At 40.9% G+C, this 18172-nt stretch overlaps 1 protein-coding gene across 4 annotated transcripts in view; it reads right to left on the bottom strand.

Moving 5' to 3' along the window:
* The window catches only part of LOC110827676 (uncharacterized), an 80120-nt gene that overhangs the window by 23324 nt on the left and 38624 nt on the right, over window positions 1-18172 (bottom strand). For all 4 annotated transcript variants that reach the window (XM_022059532.2, XM_022059534.2, XM_022059535.2 and 1 more), the window contains 2 exons: window positions 3778-3919; window positions 1164-1231 (listed from right to left, as the gene is read on the bottom strand). In XM_022059532.2, coding sequence (XP_021915224.1) covers window positions 1164-1231; window positions 3778-3919 — 210 coding nt within the window. The remainder of the gene's footprint in view (window positions 1-1163; window positions 1232-3777; window positions 3920-18172) is intronic.

Genomic DNA, 18172 nt, shown 5'->3' with positions numbered 1-18172 from the left:
CTACGGTGTGTTGCAGAAAGCTGTAACAGACGGGGTAGCCTGGCAGTACGCGCGAAGACTGTGTTCAAGAGCTTCAATATCTGCCACAACATTTCGACAAATTGAACTTCCAGTGTTTCACCCTAAAATACTAACGAACTCCAAGGAACAGCGACTTTGCTGAGAAGCTCATAGTCGCTTAGTTAGTCAATACACTTCCCTCTTACAGAACGAATGACAATCTAAAGGAAGTTGTAACAGCATGTTTTGATATGTACTATTTCGGATTTGTCTTGAGGGATATCTGAACCCAGATGGGATTCGGAGCTGATAATTCCCAAATAGGGTCCTGTCCAGCCGCTTTCAGCAAAAACACATTTCGTAAGACTCACATGCCACTCAGAAGACGCCCAAAAAGGGCAAGTTCTATGACGACCGTGAGACGCTATCTAGGCCAGATACAGAGAATTATTTTTATGATTACTACTGCCAACAGCTTATATTGTAAAATGTGGTATGCGATATCAAATCCAGAATTTCAAGCGTTTGTAAAAAGAAATGATATAATTTTGCAATACATGGACGTAATATTTCGGTCCCAGGATTGACCTTTCAGCATGAGAGGTATAAATAATTGTTACAGTTTCATATTTACAAAATTATCTACAGGCATAAAGAAAAGAGATGGCCAGAAATACAGCCACGTTTCCAGCTTCATTAAATGCAGAGTGGAATTAAGTGAAGTTCTAAAATAAATATAATGATCTTTGGGGCTTCAAAGTGATATCACATTGCCGTCGATAAAACGCACGCAAAAGTCTAAAGCTTTATAATGGGAGATCGTAAAATTAAATTAATTATCTTCAAAATTCTCTGCCCCGCACTTCAATTTCATAAACTTGTGCTGAAGATTACAATAATAGAGGCTAATGATCCGACAACTTCAAGGCGAATTTACACCCTCATTAATTTATACAAAAACAATTTCCTGAGCAGCTGTTTCATAACAAATGTGTCTGTGTAACGTATCGAAGTTACATAAACAATTTATAGCATTCGGGGTGTCGAAAACATTCGGACTAAGAGTTGATTCAGGATTAGCGTTGAACGTAATAAAGTTACTTTCATTATACAACAATACAAGTGAAAAGCACCGAATTATCTAGGATTTAGCAGGCACTTACTTTCCTTGTACTGCAATACGTTAGTGTGTTTCTCGTGGATCACCACGCACCGGAAACAGCCGCCCCTGCTGCAACAGAGACACACAGCACTCATCAGAAAGGCCGTAGAGAAGGTGACCCTAAAACTCCATCTTGTGTCATTACACGGGCTGACCCAAAATCTCCATTTATTTGAGATTTCAGGTTCCCACGGTGGTGAAGGTGTCCTTTAAGAGCGGCAGATGGAGGCAGTACGTTCCCCCGAAAGTGTGGTTCCCACCTGTAGTCCACCATGGTGTCAGAACCATGATGGTTGACCATACATATACATTGCCAATTTACTTGTATCATTATACCAGGTGGTAGAAATCTCCTATTTATTTGACAATTCTCTATATACCAGATGTTACCAAAACTCCAAATTTGTCAAAGACTGTCGTACTATTATACCAGGCTTAACCATATCTCAAATTCATTCGTATCACTGTACCGGATATGTCAAATTTACTTGTATCACTCTACCATATTCAAATCTCCACAGCTGGTACCATTATAGATCAACCACATGGTCAAAACCTCCGACCTGTTCGTACCCTGTCACCAAATATCCAATTTATTTGTATCATTATACCAGATGTCACCAAGGCTCTAATTCGTTTCCACCATTGTACCAGGTGTTTTCAAATTACAATTCACAGACCAAATTATGTACAGTGAAGCAGGGTTGTGCATCTCAAATGTGCAATATAAACGAACTTTAATAATACATCGTTTTCATATATGTAAAGAAGCACACACACGTATACATACGCCTACAAACACACACACACGAATTTGCTTCAAAATAAATCTGGCGCATTGCCGAGGACGTCTGTGAAGGGCTCGCCAAGAGACGCAGAGCCACGCAGTCTGTAACAAACGTGCCGACGCTCGGTCTCTAAATATCGCACAATTCCTCGTCTTAATCATAGTCGAAACAGATAACGTCCGCCGGTGTTTTATGACGTTACAGACTCGTCACATGACACCTCGAGGATGGCGTAAAGTACTTTTCTGCAGCAACTGCAATCTAAATGTCTGAAAAATCCCCACGAAGGTACATAATCCAGTGCTTCAAAGTGAATTCAAAACACGGGATTTTCTTAATTTACAACTCTCCAATATGTAGGGGCAAGGGGCCACCCCCTCCCCCATGTAGACAGTACATGTTCAGCGAAACCCGAGAGATAAGCTGCAAATGAGAAACTCTTTCCGCAGAATCTGGAGATGTGTGAAGTTACAAAAATTCAGGCTTATAAAAAAGAAACGTGTGAATTATCATCCCAGTCTCCAACTGAACCTAACGAAGTATTGCACATACTCCACTTCTGAACCACGTGTATAATGTATTTCACTCCAACAGTCCATGAAGGAATGCCAGTACAGAAGCTGGCGAATCTCAAGAGAAGACATTACTTTTGAGTCCGAGGCGTAGCTCGGAGAACAATATTAGAATGGATCTTATGAGAACAGCATCGACTGAATTAATCTCGCAGGAAATGCCTTGACCAGACGGGTGATTACCAACTACACGGCGACCTCTGCTGTGTTGCAGCTGTTCCAAATCCCCAGAACAGAATTCCTCGTGTATGGTATATCTTATCTATAACTTAAAAACAATTACAAAGCTGAGTTATAAAGCAATCTGCCTATTACATGGAGATTCCCAGCTGACACCAAGGATTATATTCATAACTGTACTAATGATCTGGGCATGAGCTGTGCAAATTATTTTGTCGTGCAACAAAGGCTTACGATTATCAGAGTCTGGGGATAAAGAGTGGTAACATAAGGTGCAAAGAACGTATTCAGCAATTATGAGTCCTTACTCCATTTTTTAACATACTTTACCTTCTTCTTGTCTTAGTTTCCAGCCGTTTCCGCGTCTGTAAATTTCGGTTTTCCACAGCTCACTTTAAAACATTCAAACTCAAAGTTTATCATCAAACTGAGAGCGATTCTCGCATGCGAGAAACATCCGAAAAGTTCAGTTGTCAATCAGTGTAGTATATTTAGCTTAAATGAACAGAATGACAAAATAATTGAGGAAGAAACGGAGTTTAACCTACAAGTTCAATCAGTACCGGGTTCTTCCTCGGCAACGGAGCTTGCCGTAGTGTGAATATCACACATCCTCATCTACTGTTGAACCTAACCTTTTAAATGATGAACCTGTTTACTTGTACTGCGCTGCAAGAAACACCATGCCAATACGCAAACAGCTGCAACGTGACAGTGAAGGGATAGAATGCTGACAGTTTTTGACATGCTGCTACAATTAACCCAACTAATAAAATTTCCCGACGTTTAGGAAATCCGAATGCCCACTACCATGTCCACAACTAAACTCTGCCCCAAGCTACATGAATCCAATACACGCTCTATTTCTTCAAGATCAATCTCAACATTACCATCCAATTTAAAATTTTCTACGCACGTCTCATCTTCCCATGCGTGCAACATATCTATCCCACCACATCCTTCTTGATGCTTCAACAACCTAACAGGGGAAATATAAGTTATGTACAAAGAAATGTGAACAAGACAGGGTTAATGAGTGGCGTTTTAATTCCACGCCATGATCATTCCTACTTACTCATCCACCACGACGAACTTGTCGCCCTCCGATGCGATGCATCGCCCCTTGGTGCTCAGGCGACTCTGCTCGATTATTATCGGTTGCCGAACTCCAGACTGGAACCAGCTGCCCTCCCATTTGCCAGGGAAACGGCACACTTCTGTTGAAAGATCCAATCACATCTGACGTTACGAAAGTTTGCATAACACATGGATCGAGACAAAGATACATGTGAAGTTGTCCCTGTGCCAAAGTGTCATTTGTGTTGGGGGCATAGGATAAACCTCTGCACCAGTTGGAAATGAAAGGGCTAGTACGCTCCAACAGCCAGCAACTTTACTCCCAAGCATCGACAAAATCGGTCAGGAGGTGGGTGGCCCCCAGAGCCGAAGAGAAATGCCCTGCGTCTGGTGGAAACAGAACCCCTGCCACCCAGCCCGCAGCCAGTGACTTTAATGATCTACTGCCGAGAATCTGGAGGCAAAGGGGCCGCTTATATACGCTACACAGTAGTGTGCTTACAAGGTGCATCAGCTGTTACGGCTATCGGTGATACTTAGCCTGCGTGTTTTCTAGTCCTTGGTCAGGAATGCAGTATTTCGGGTAATGCTTGGCAGAGACGGTCAAATTCACTGGGCGGTTAACTAAAAATTACCACGGTCTAAATAAGGCCACATACACTGGGTTTCAAGCCTAAAATAGAACAAAGATCCGTGTACGTGGATGCCTTGAAAGTACATTGGTGGTAGTGCAAATGATCTTGGACTGGTTTCGTCCCGTGCTCAATTTTTCAACTTTTTTCCCTGGCGATGCTGGTACAGCAGATCCCAGTACCGTGTTTAATTGTGTGAAGAGTTCAGTGGTAGCTACGAGTTAGGCTTGGAAAAAGTTTAGCCTGAATACAATTTACACGAGGGTGAGAAATTTGACGCTTCGAGCAGTTTATATTCATTGTGTTACTATTAGGTGTGTTAGAGTGATTACGATTTCTTACACAGAAGGGCCTAACAGAATCAATACAAGACTATAAAGACAATAAACAATGAGAAATTTGTATCATGTTGCAGATAAATTAAATATTCCTGCTGCATTTATTTGGAACACGAAAGCATACTCTAGTGTCCTTATTGCTGTAACCAAACACAAACAAGGTAGGAACACAGTTTTGCCATTAGTCCCTGCAATACATCTTCGCCACAGACACGCATGCCTGTAGCCAATGTATAATACGATTATCATCACTACATTCGCCACCATACATAGAAGAACGCTAAAAATCCTATCCCGCAATGTCATGATGATGATAATTGTCAGGTGAAGCAGTGAAGTGAGTAAATGACTAAGTGGCCCGACGTCTGATATAAGATTTCCAGCTGCAGACGGGGTTTTATAACTGTCAAAAGGACCAGTCCGGTTTCGGAATCAATCAAGATACTATTTCACTGGGTTCTGAAAACTATTTGAAAGCAAAGCAAGCGAAATGTGAAACTGAACACACTCACAGATCTGGTATCAAGCCTCAGACATTTCACACTGGAGTAAACTTTAACTTTATTATAACAACAACAACAACAATAATAATAATAATAATAATACGTCGGCAGGGACGAGTGCAGGAAATTAAAAAGAATGAGTCTGCAGAACCCTCCAATGGCATAACGTCCATAAGAATTTCATAAGACCCCGTCTAGCCATTTTCTAGATTTTGAATACATACAGATATCAGGGCGATGACGTTTAAAGATGCGTGATAAGCATGCGCAGATGACCATGGGTAAATGCGTCATCACCCTACCTCACGATTTTTGAGCAACAGTCACTGTGATATTAACAATGATAGGAATTTAAAAAGTATTAGTTCTGAGTTGTCTACGATGGCATAATTTCCATAACATAAAAATCGTAGTAATCTTCTAGTTATTAAATGCATACGGACGGATATCACGGGCGATGACGTCATCAGAGGCGTGATGCGCATGCGCTGGGTAATGGCGTCGTCTTTGCTTAATTACGAAAATCGTTACACGTTAACAAGTTTTCGTATGTATAATACATAGCAGGCAGTGGATGAGAGAAGAGTGTCGTATTTCGGTGCATTGTTTCTACAGAGCAGCTGATAAAGATGAAAAGTAAGTAGTGTTGCGTTAAAAAATCAATTTTAATTATATTTGCTTACTTAAAGAATATTACGATTTCATGTACCACCATCTCAAATATAATCTTATATCGGGGCTATAATAACTGTGCTGCGTTGTAGTTTGTGTACACAGCAGGCATCACTTAACAATATTACCGCTGCAAGAGTTATATTATTCCACAAAGCCTAAAATCCCACAACAACAAATAACCACCATGCCATGGACACGGAAACAACACGCACTTTCATAAATACAATCATGTATTATTATATTGTTATGTAAGACACAAAATAAAATCCATTGACAACCGCACGTGACAGCCAACCATCCAACCAGGAAACACTCACTTCTTGTAACAGAAACTGATCTTCCTCCTGCAGCTGATGCCTAGTAACATACATTACGCGGGCCATTCAAGTCAGTCCAACATATTTAAAAAATAAGTAATCACTTATCGCCCGTTTTATTAAATTACGTTCGAAGTACCATGTTAGCTACCTTACGGAAATAAAGTCTAATACATTCCTACTTACTTGCGCATCTATGTTTAACAACTTCTTACCAACCTTACCTTAACCGGAAATATTTACATTTCCAAGTAATAACATTATAAACTGCCTTTCAACCAAGATACTCCCATATGTGGAAAATCTTTATTATTAGTCACGACTTTCTGTTAATTTCTCATAAAGGTGGCACCACTGAATATATCTTCTTTGTTAGTAACAATAGTCTATTAGTTCCTTCGGTCAACTCGTGCGGAGAGTACTCCGGGGTGCATGGTCTTGGAAATATCTTTTAACGCCAAACTTTCCTGTTGCTAGCGACAGTCGACCAGTTCGTTTCAAATGCGTCAACACTGATATTATGTACATATAAACATCTCTATAACGAACTAGTGTTTGTGTGGAATTCTCATGGTCATTGTTCAGAACTATGCAACAGTGAGTGAATTTCCATAGCGACAGTTGTCGGAAGTCCAGCTGTAGTTCCATGATTCAAACTGTTTTATCGGCTTTGGTTTCAATGAATTCATACATAAATACGGAACGTAACAACACACATTGTTTGGGGGACCAAAGCAGCGTCAGTATTTCACAGAAGACTGGGCAATGGTTGTATCTTGTAACGTGCAACGACATTCTAAGATGAGATAGAACTCTACATAGCACTCAAGAGCCGAAGTACGAGAATAGAGACTTTCTTGAGAAGCAAACAGTCGCTCAGTTGGTCAGGAGACTCCCAGCATTTTATGGATTCCAAATGTTCATTGCCGTTTCCAGGGAAGCCCTTATACTGCCCCCTATTCTGAACGAGAAAATCCAGTCAACAGCATCTTATTTTTTAGATTTACTTTAATATTATCCTACATCCCGTGCATAGGTATCCCAAGCGGTCTCTTCTCTTTAGGTTTTCAAACTAAAATAAGTGCATTTCGCATTGATCGCATGCGCCCTACATAACCCGCCCATCACATCTTTATTTCCATCCTCTTAATAGTGTTTGATGAGTAAAAATTATGTCGCTCCTCACTGTGCTATTTTCTTCATAATCCTTTTATTTTCCCCTCCTTAAGTTCAAATATCGTATTCAGCAACCTGCTCCCAAACACTCTAAATCTGTGTTGTCCCATGCTGTAAGAGACAAAATTTCACACAAACAAATAGGCATAATTAGACTTACAGTTTTGTGTATTTTAATCTTGACAGCTGAGTGTCTAGAAGATAAAGGATTCTGAACCAATTGGTAGCAGGCACTCGCGTAATTTAATCTTCAGTTATATTAATTTCTTTGTTGATGCAATTTAGATTTTACTGCCGTCCGCAAATATATAAAGTCTATCGTAATTTTGGATTTTTTATCAGATCGCTTCACATTATTATTTTGTCCTTCACCCTATTGACGAAAAATAAAACTTATTTTAGTTTTCTTGGTAGTTAAATGAAATTACCGCTTTTAACTTATCAGATAAGGATTTGATATTTTATTTCTAATGGTATTCGCTTGTATTATTTAAGAAATAATAATACGGACCGTAGTCGATAATAAGCACGAGAAGCACACAGCTAAAGAAAGAAAGAAAGAAAGAAAGAAAGAAAAATTAAAAGGAGGAAAAGCAAAATAGGGCACATTCATAAGGCAGGTTTATTACGCGTAAGCAAATATGATATAGACGTCATATGCGTCGCCTCGAGAACGTGATATCTCACCTCGGACACACACGCATCTTCATGTTGTATTACTGATGCGACTACTTGTAATGACGCAGTTTTGTCTTAATTATCTTCAAGGATGGTACGAATAAAGTATCAGTAGTGCCACGTGAGACGAGGCCATAGTTAGGTACGGAGAACTGACAGGAAGAAGTTGCCCACTTGAAGGGCCTGAGTAAACCCGAGAAAGATCTTGGGCAGGACAGCCGGTACTGTGGACGAAAATTGAAGCGAAATTTAGGAAGCCAGAGTCTGCTGCGTTATCCATCGTCTCTTTCCATCAGGTTTCCATACAGGACATTCTTAGTTATCTCCGTGCTACACATACACTAATATCCTTGCCAGAAAATATTTAGTGAACAGTAGAAACGTCTTTTCGTATTTTTCTGTAATCGTACTACATGCACTATTCATTGGGCTCATCGTCTTTCAAGAGAAACAGACACACAGCGTGGGCACATTCGGTACCAGGCCGAAGACTTGGTAGGTCGGCTTCATGCATGGCATTTGTTTACGGCCAGTCTGGATGCATTGGTAGAGATCTCGTGATTTAAAAATGATGTGTACGTTTTTATGGTTCTCGTAACCTCGCAACTTGTTGAGGGTGGGTCGCGTAGCAGGAACTACCAGGTTGATTCAAAGGTTAGAAGTTTTCGTTGATGTGCGTGTAGAAATTGCTCAGGCAACGAACGAGTTCGTCGGTGGGCGAATTAGGCAAGCCCTCACAAGAAGTGAACCAGATGGAAAAATAAAGGTTACATAACTGCAGGAGAGGGGACTACCCTGGCATTTGCCCTAAGCCTTTGGGAAACCACAGAAATCCCCAGAGGAGCGCATGGCTCTAATAAAGAGGAGTGCAGCCGAGAGCTTTTTGTCTTTATCAATCAACATACATCAATAATAGTTACAAGTTCGGTCCACGTTAAAGGGAGATGTCTCGGCAGTGTCCGAGCGGGGATCTAGCCTGCCGGTAAGAGCACAGCGCCTGCCCGGGTGAACAAAGCACTTGGGCCTTTTGCACCTATCTGTCGGAGGGCCTTACTATCCCAAATGACTCATTACATTTAGAGATTCGGTTTTGAGAACCAAATAAATACAATGCATTCTCTTGGAAACACAAAGAAGCACTCAACGAAAAAAGACGTTGAAGAATACAATTACCGCCGTGCTAAAAGTGATTAAGCACTCAAATTCGCGTGCAACGACCTGGTGCTGTTCCCTGTGGTTCGCCGTACCTTCTTCAACAGGGCTGTTAAGCGGATGAGATGAACTGCCGGCGTACCATAATAGCTCTAGTGACCACTTCCATATTGAACTAAATGAGGGCCTGAGAATTCTGCAATTGGCCAGAATCAATTTATATCATAATTAATTCCCAGACCCATCACATGCTTGCAGAATTCCAGGATGTAGTCTGCAAGTTACACACCTGAAACTGCCGTACTGAACGGCTTCAGATTAAATTTAATAATGGGCGTCTTCATTAGAATTGTCTTAACGGTATTAGCATTCGTTCGTTTCGTAAAACTCAAGTAAAACTTGGCTGATTTCCTAAAACTGGTTCATCACACAAACATATGTACGTAACATAAAATATACACCGGATTATTTTCTACAGCTTTAATTGGAACACTTTGCAATTGTTGAACATTTAACAAAATATATGTTCGTCACCTCAGTGAGTGACTTGTCACTATATGTATAGTCTCTACAGATCTTAAATGTACAAACAGCTAATTCAGCTGACTTCTGGCTCAACAATGTAGAAGAAAAATATAGCTACATCTGAAATAACAGGACAGGCATGTACCAGTAATTGGTGAATCAAAGCCAATGGTATTCGTAAGCAAATCTCAGAGAAAATAACATTCCGACTCGCAAGAATAGGCTATACAGTACATGACGCTCACTCTCAAACCTTAAATGACAAGTTCCGTCACTAAATTCACTATTCGTATTTAAGACTACTTCCGGCTGTACATTGGCAAAGGGTAAGTGATCGTCTGTGTAGAAAAGTAGATTTGTATCAGTAATAAATAAATAAATATGAAAGCCAGAGGGACAAGCAGTCTTCACAAAGATAACTCCCGAAGTGAGGCATCCTGCTGAACCATATGATTTAAATATTATTTCCATCTACAGAACAAATTTATGACAACTCAATTTATAACAACTAACCATTATCAGCTGACATACTACTATATTAAAAAGCTACACATTTAACAGTATGGCATATTTTAATGGGCTAGAATAATTAAACAATCACGCGTTGAAAGGTCTAGGTACTCCACCTCCCAGGATCCTTGTCACGTGTAGTTTACTTCTTTCACACAGTCGACAAAATTATTTGATAATGTCCTTCCTACACTGATGAATAATTAAAAGTTCCACAGGCTCACTTCGTCTTTGCAGCAGTTTTCCGAATTTTTATTAAGACCCAGCAATAGGTCTCCAGTGGTGAAACCGCCCACAGCGAAGCTTACACCTTCACAGAACCACACAAACATCATGAATTTGCTGGGATTCGAATATGCGATCCTAATGTTTAAGTGATTCCTTTTCTTGTGAGGCACGGATGGACGGACTGACGGACGGACCGAACAACATGCCAATCCGTCTGTGTGAAATGTCTTGTACCGTAACACGACATTTCACATTATTCCAAATCGCGGAATCAGTCGATAAAAAGGAAATTGGCGGGCTGAATGATGACTGAGTGACAATTCCGTAACTTCGACCCTCTTTATATTCCCCCCTCACCGGGCGCCATCTTATATTCCATCTTCCACGTGATTGAACAAGAACTTAGACGAGGAAAAATAAACCAAAAAATCAAAGCGAAAATGGAATTGAATGGAACAACTTGAAAATCAACAAGAGCCAAGGAATGTGATAAAATATACAATACAGCCCCTCCACAGCGCTTCCAAAGCAAGGCGACTCCGGCAATGAGACGCGAATGAAGTTAATGTACCAGCCAAGGGCTGGTCTGCTCGGTTTGCCTTCAGATAAGAAAACAATGAAGGAGAACTCAGAAACTGAAAAGTAATGGAATAAAAGAAGAGCAGTAAGATCACCGAAAGGATAGATAAGACTAACAAACCATTTAAAGATTTTGAGGAATATAACAAATTTGTATGAAACATTAAGTTGAGCACTGTACATTGTCTGAGAAATCTGATATACACGACGTTTCGAAAGTTAAATCCGACAATGGATATTCAACATATGTTCATATAATGAATCAACCATTGTCACAAACCTTTAGAGAATCACGTTATTTCTATGCGTTGTCCGCCTGAAGTTTCACGGGTCTTCAGATTCTTAGACAGGAAACGAGAAGAAATTCTACAGTTTAATATACTCTCAGCTTCTTCGTGAAAATAATTTTCATTCCATAACAGGCCTATAAAATTAACCTCATTTTTTAAGGGTTAATTAGTTATTTTCCCGGCGGTGCCCGAATTTATAACTTGTGTTGGGCAAGGCCGTGGTCTAGGCAACACGGAGTTTTCCTCCGGGGGCTTCCCCGGTTTCTCCGTGGCATCCCAACAATTACTCCATTCACACACAGAAGAAGGCAATGGCAAACCACTTTTGGATCATCTGCCAAGAACGTATATGAACAGGTCCCAGTCCGAGAAAAGGATGGAAGGATCCTGTTCATATGGACCTGTCGTCAGACAGAACACTAAATAAATAAAAATTAGTTATTCTGCGTACAGTACAGTATTTCGTTAAATATATACCACACCACAAAGTATTGTATAGAAATTACGGATCAAAATCAAAGCTGCGTTTCGTCGTGCAGTGACGAATTTATTTTCGAGTTCAAGCGGAATGTTTCGTATCGGTTGGTTAGAATTCTACCGAACGCGCGTCTGAATTTCCAACGACGACCGTCAAGTGTCAACCTGAGAAATGTTTTGTAAACCCTGACGCTTTATCTCGAAGTGCGTATTTATTTAAGCGAGAGCCTTGGGCTGCGTCATGAGCAGAGAATTCCTGCAAATGACACGACGGAGAAACACACCCTTACAAAAAACACACTGTCGCCTCCCCTGCTTACACTGACATAAATCCGACAGCACGTTCATCACTTTGCTTGGTGGTACACAGGATATTTTAAACACAAACTGACAGAATTGTTCCTGTGACAAAGCATTAGGCCATGAAAACGTACGAAAGGACTGAAAATAAGGCTCCACATTTCTGCCGATTTATCCTCCGGGAGAGAGTCACTGCCACCCATTGGAGGGAAAATTGGGTGGTCTCCAGAAGCGGTCTAGAAATAATGCGAGCAAAGAGAAAAATTGCTACAACTTCCGGGAATCGAATAGTGAGCCATTTTATTGACTGAACTATACAGGCTCGTTAGCAGATCATTTAAAGTCCTGTTTGTGTTCGGAAACAAAGTTTGGCCAGGAATCTGTCATTGTTTTTTTTTAGGAAAATTACGATCCCTTATATGAAAGCCACGTAATCCAAAATGTACATATGGTTTTTGAATGATTACCAGAGTAAATAGTAAGAGCTCTTTATTTCCCTAAACAGCATTTAGCAATTGGCCTTTGTAATGAGAAGTGTTTCCTTTGCAGTACAGTTATAAATATTTTTAACACGAACTTTGGCTTCAAACGGTATTTTTGAGAGATTTCATCGCCCTAATGACGAAAGCAGCAAACACTTCTGAAATGACGCAAAAACTCCCGCTTTACTACACGGTGCAAAAAATCCAGAAGACAGCCATTTTATGCTCGCATTTATGTTTGCTCTGGTTCTCACAAGAAGCAACGATTGTTTCCCTACAGATGCAAACAGCCTAGAAGGGCAGAATGGCCGACTTTCAGGGGATCTTTCCTTAATATTATTAGAGCCATGCCATTTTTTCTGTGGTTTTTCTAAACACTGGGACCAATATCCGCACAAGCCCCGTTTGTTCCGCAGGTAAATGCTAACCACCCAGTTTATAAAACTTAGGAAGTCATTCTGTACCTGCTTGCCAGTAATAAAACATCAAGGGATAGGTCACAAATACTCCACTCCCTTAAAAAAACTTATCAGAATCAAACATGCAGAGATTTTAAGAAGTTAGGCTTCAAGAAACTGATAGAAAATCTAAAAAAGAAAGTGCTAAACTGTGGTTTACCCAGCATTAAGAATAGGCTATGTTGCCAATAGGCTGTTCCTTACAACAGCACCACGTACAAAGTCAAATTTTCAGTTTCCCTTTTTCACACACTGGGCTGAAATAACAGAGATGGCAAACATCGCCGCTCAGACCACAGTCACAGTTTTAATTAAGGCACCGTAATTTTCTAAATTGGCACTCAAGCCAGTAAGCTTGCTCAGGATATGACCATATTAATTCGCAGGCCGGCTTTGCTAGGACTTCTTGACTTTCTGACCTCTAGTGTGTTCTTGGGTACCCAGATGGTGCACGTAACAAACCCAGCTCTAGCTTATTAGTGCTAGTGCTGGTTGATGGACCCTACCTTCTCCGATTCTTCATGTAAGAATGAGTCGGAGCACCCACAAACAGCAGTGGAGTCACATGTTATATGTCTCTCATGCACCGAGCTATGCACCCCAAGAGACGGAAGGGGTCCGCTTGTTTATTCTGGGAGGGGCGCAACACGTTTTACCTGAAACAACTGACAACTCCGCCAGGCAGTTTCCCGGCTTCACGATAGGTGTGCATAACTCACACGTCATGTTGAGTCCGATTGGACATTATCATTTCGTCTATAAACGTTGTACGCTCTTCAAACACCTCATCCAGAGAATCATAGGTTCAATTCTGGAACTGGTCTGCGCCGACATCAAGCTGAAGAAGGCATTATCCTGCAGCAGAGGCATCGCTGGGCGAACAAAATTCTATCACAGGCACTGCCAACGACATGCCCGCGGACACCTTGGTGTACTCGGGAGGGTTTTGGAATGTCCGCTAGTATTTTAGAATATTCATCAGCAGCTTTGTATGTTAGATATTCGAATTTTCTGATAACTTGTTATATTTACTCTGGAGTCAGTTGGTATAGCAGACGCAAGAACACAATCGTAATACAAATTGACTTACTTCATCTAAGTCTGGCGATCACTGGTCTCTACGATTGTAAGCAGAGACGTTGACCACAGCCTCTTTCAGAATGTACCTGTACAGTAAACCTGGTCCAGCAGATAGATTTAGGATGAAACGCTTTGTACGAAAATATTTCTATGTCAAAACATTACTTTCATACAGGACGGTCGAATCGTTCTTCAGTCATAAAAACGCTGCTCATTCAACACAAGACCCTCTTCAAGACATAACAATTAATTTAAGGCAACTAATGTCTGCCTTATGTGCAATATATTGTTTTCTTTTGATTTGTATCCCTGCAGATGGTTTTCATTGCGGGCAGTAAACCAAGAGCGTAGTTACACGCAAAGTAAAGTGCTGCCATCAACTGGCCACGGAATCAATGAGGTGTAAAACCGCAGTAAAGAGACCGGAACGGACGGAGTTCAATTCTCGGGTTTAAGAGCAGCTCTTGAATCCACTCGGCGTCCTATCCAATGGGCACCACTCGCTTCTTATCGGGAAAAGAGCAATCGTGAAGCGAATCTATTCATCTTTTTTACACTGAGGTCTATCATGCACGGAGATTAATGTCCACGTTACCTGAAAGTACTGATGTTACGACACTGTGCAGGATTCGAACCAACCTTTTGTTGTGCCTTAAGAGCAACGTAAACATTATGGTTAGGCCCCATGCATTCTAGAGCTCGGCAATATACAGTATAAAAGCGACTGGTGAGCTTCGCTACAGTTAAAGATAATCTGGACACAATGGTGATAAGAGAAACATTTTTCCTGCTGAGTTGGACCACAGCTGCCCAGGCAGCAGGCAGTCGCCTTAATGACCCACAGATATCAAGGGTCATTCTAAAGAATATTAAGTAATATTTTAAATTCTTTCTCATTAATAAACACATGGCAACAGCTACGCAACAAAATTTCACCACGAGGTACGAATTATGTAAAGTTTCATTATAGGTGGGTCACATACAAACAAGGGAGTTTCAAGAAATTATAAAACAAGCATTTTCAGCGTTTCGTAAGGCAGCTTTCAACACTAGGATCACGGGTTCGAATTCTGTACTAGATATAGATGTCAGAAGGCGCACTCCAGTGACGGCATACGGCCCTCGAAATGGCTTGCCCCTTGTCTCAATGAAGATTAACACCCGATGAGGCCAAAACACGAATCTTGTAAGAAGAAGAAGAAGAAGAAGAAGAAGAAGAAGAAGAAGAAGAAGAAGAAGAAGAAACCCGCAAATACTGCGTAAGTACTGTAAGTTTGCAATTACATAAATACAACTAACAACAGTCCACAGAAAACTATGAAGCATAGAACGCTTTATCAATTCCACGCATTTTTACATTCGAATAGTAGTATAGTATGCCCACTGTTAATGATGAACATGGAACACAGTGAAACAAAGTGGTCGTGGCCTACTTCTAAATATTATCACAGTACGTATTTGGAGAAACTGAAGTAAACTACAAGCATTCAGGTTTTCCGACTGGTATGGGAAAGCTGGAAGATTCTTTCGTTTCTTCCTGTCCATCATCGTTTGTCGGCCCAATGTGTGCGATAAGCATGCTATTCTTTCGTCCCGGTTGCCTACTTGAAAGGGGTTCAGAACAAAGTTCAGTCCATTTTCAGCACAGCGTTCTGAGGGCCCAGAGATGCTGTGTTAATGTAATGCAACTGGAAACAACCAGGAATAATGAAGAATTTCTGACAGCATTTTTTCTTCTCCTTTGTAGAATCATTTATCAAGTGAAGTTGAGTTCCTTGCGTTATTTTCCACATCGTACATCATGCGTTCTGTTGTGTCATCCTCTCTTTGCCACTAACGAGACATCTAACTTACGATCCAGCATCTGATAGATAAGCATACTCTCTGTTTGATGTCTGACAGCGTCAAGAAGCAGCTCAGAAAACACAAGAACCACTGCCCGCGGCTCAACACCTGTTACCATGGAAACACAAACAAAGGAAGTGCTCGGCGTGTCTCGCCATTAACATAATCTCAAGGGACACGATAGTCAAAACTGTCAGACCAGGTGTTCCAAAGGCAGCTTTCCTTTGTGTCAGTCTGAACTCCCTGCACCAGCCACGCTCAATGTGGACGGATTTTGATGTAAATAGAACATATACATTTAGTATTAATTACGAAAGTGACATTCCTAGCCCATTCCGTCGAATAAAATTGGGCTAATTTACTTGTAAGGCCTATTCCATAACTTTAAGTACACAAACAAGAAATGTTTGAAACTGAAACTAGACTACTAGTCTGATACAGTCCGCCCGCCGACTGGTAAGAACACTTCAAAGAAGCAAATGTAACCACAGGTTTCGACAGAGACTATTGTGAGATTTTAGGTTCTCACGGCGACGAGTATGAAGGGTAATCGCCCCGATGATGCAGGCAATAACCACCTCTGAAATGTCGGCCAAAATCTCGACTGCACAGCGCAGCATCCTAGAAGGCAACCATCTAACGACTACTAGATGTCTGTGTTAAAAGTTAAAATCTACATATAAGCTAATGCTGGCAGGTAGCCTGGAGGGCCAATCTCACCCTAACTTTGTACAAATCTCAAATTAAACTTTATCGACGTTCTCAAAGGCTCATCTGAATTACCAACAATTCAGTTATAGCATAAAATATAGCTCTATTTTTTAAGATTTGCAACTTCCCCTTACAACTCAACGTCTTTGGCTATGATCAGCTTGGCCGGAAACTGCTTAGTATCTCTTCTCTTGTCTAGATCTGTCATCCACAAATCATGTCTGCAACAAACTACCAACAACATCACTGAGAGATGCAAAATAAGGTAGAAGGGGTTTCAAATCCCGTGTACTGCAAAGTGGATTACACCTTACCACTGCTCTTGTATATTTCCTTACAGCGGGTAGCGGAAATAAATTTTATGCAACTGGTCAGACTCGTTCCGCATCTCTACGACTGTTTCGCTGCCTGTCTTTCTTCTGTTTTTCTCTTATCTCTGTAATCTTTGCTTTTTCTCTGGATGTCGATTAATCAAGGTGCCTCTCATTAACTATCTTTGGTTGCCTGGGCGCTTTCGGCCTTTCATAAAAACACATGTATATGCAGCTCTCAAGAATACAGAGAAAGTTCAAAGTACGGTTCGAGGCTTTTTGGTGCTATTAGCAGCACAAAAAAATTTCCTTTATGACTACGGTTATCTATAAAGCCGGCAACATTAGCGGATAATAAAGCTTTACACGTACTACTCTGCCACTTATGCTTTTCAAATATCTCCGTCAACCCATACACGGCTTATTGTCATATTTAATTTTCTATTGAAATTATTCCATCCACCATCACAGGCCTGTTTTCCAAACCCCTCTCTTGTAGCTGCTACACGCTGGCAGCGACTGTCATGACCTCTGGGTGACCTCGGGCTCACGAGGTCAGAGTCCGATGCCCTGTGGACAACATCTTGAAACACCATGACATTCCTCGAGCAGCCTCATCACCGCATGTCTACACGAAGGAAAACATCGACTGCATCTTGATCACGCTGTAACCAACCATCTCGAACAGGATACTCGTTCAAACTGTGTGGTAAGCACAAGCACCGGAAGGGGGAACTGATGAATTTTGTCTCCTCAGAGTCAATGCACCGTCTGGTGTAGAAACGAACGAGGATATACTCCCTATATCCCTTCATTACGTTTTTAATAATATACATCTCTCAACCAATAATAGCCAGATTTGTGTTCAACGACAAACGAACTGAATGAGTCACTGTGTTTAAATATCAGTGATGTAACACGAAGATCTTAAACATTTTAATGATTTCAATATGAAAGAAATTTTCAACAGGCTATAAGCTGTCGCAATTAAAAGAACGCTATGTACGAGTAGTAGCAAAAGAAGAGACGCTTACTGAAAACTGAACGAAGTAACAGGTGTTTCATATTGTTATATGGATCGTGCTGGACCATAACTAAACAAGAAGACAGAAATGAAACAGTTGAA

This window comes from Zootermopsis nevadensis, unplaced genomic scaffold (assembly GCF_977971745.1).
Source record: "Zootermopsis nevadensis isolate Lab colony 2312 unplaced genomic scaffold, Znev_1.0 Znev_ptg000020l, whole genome shotgun sequence".
NCBI classification, from domain to species: Eukaryota; Metazoa; Arthropoda; class Insecta; order Blattodea; family Termopsidae; genus Zootermopsis; species Zootermopsis nevadensis.
This window is presented reverse-complemented; position numbering and strand designations above follow the sequence as displayed.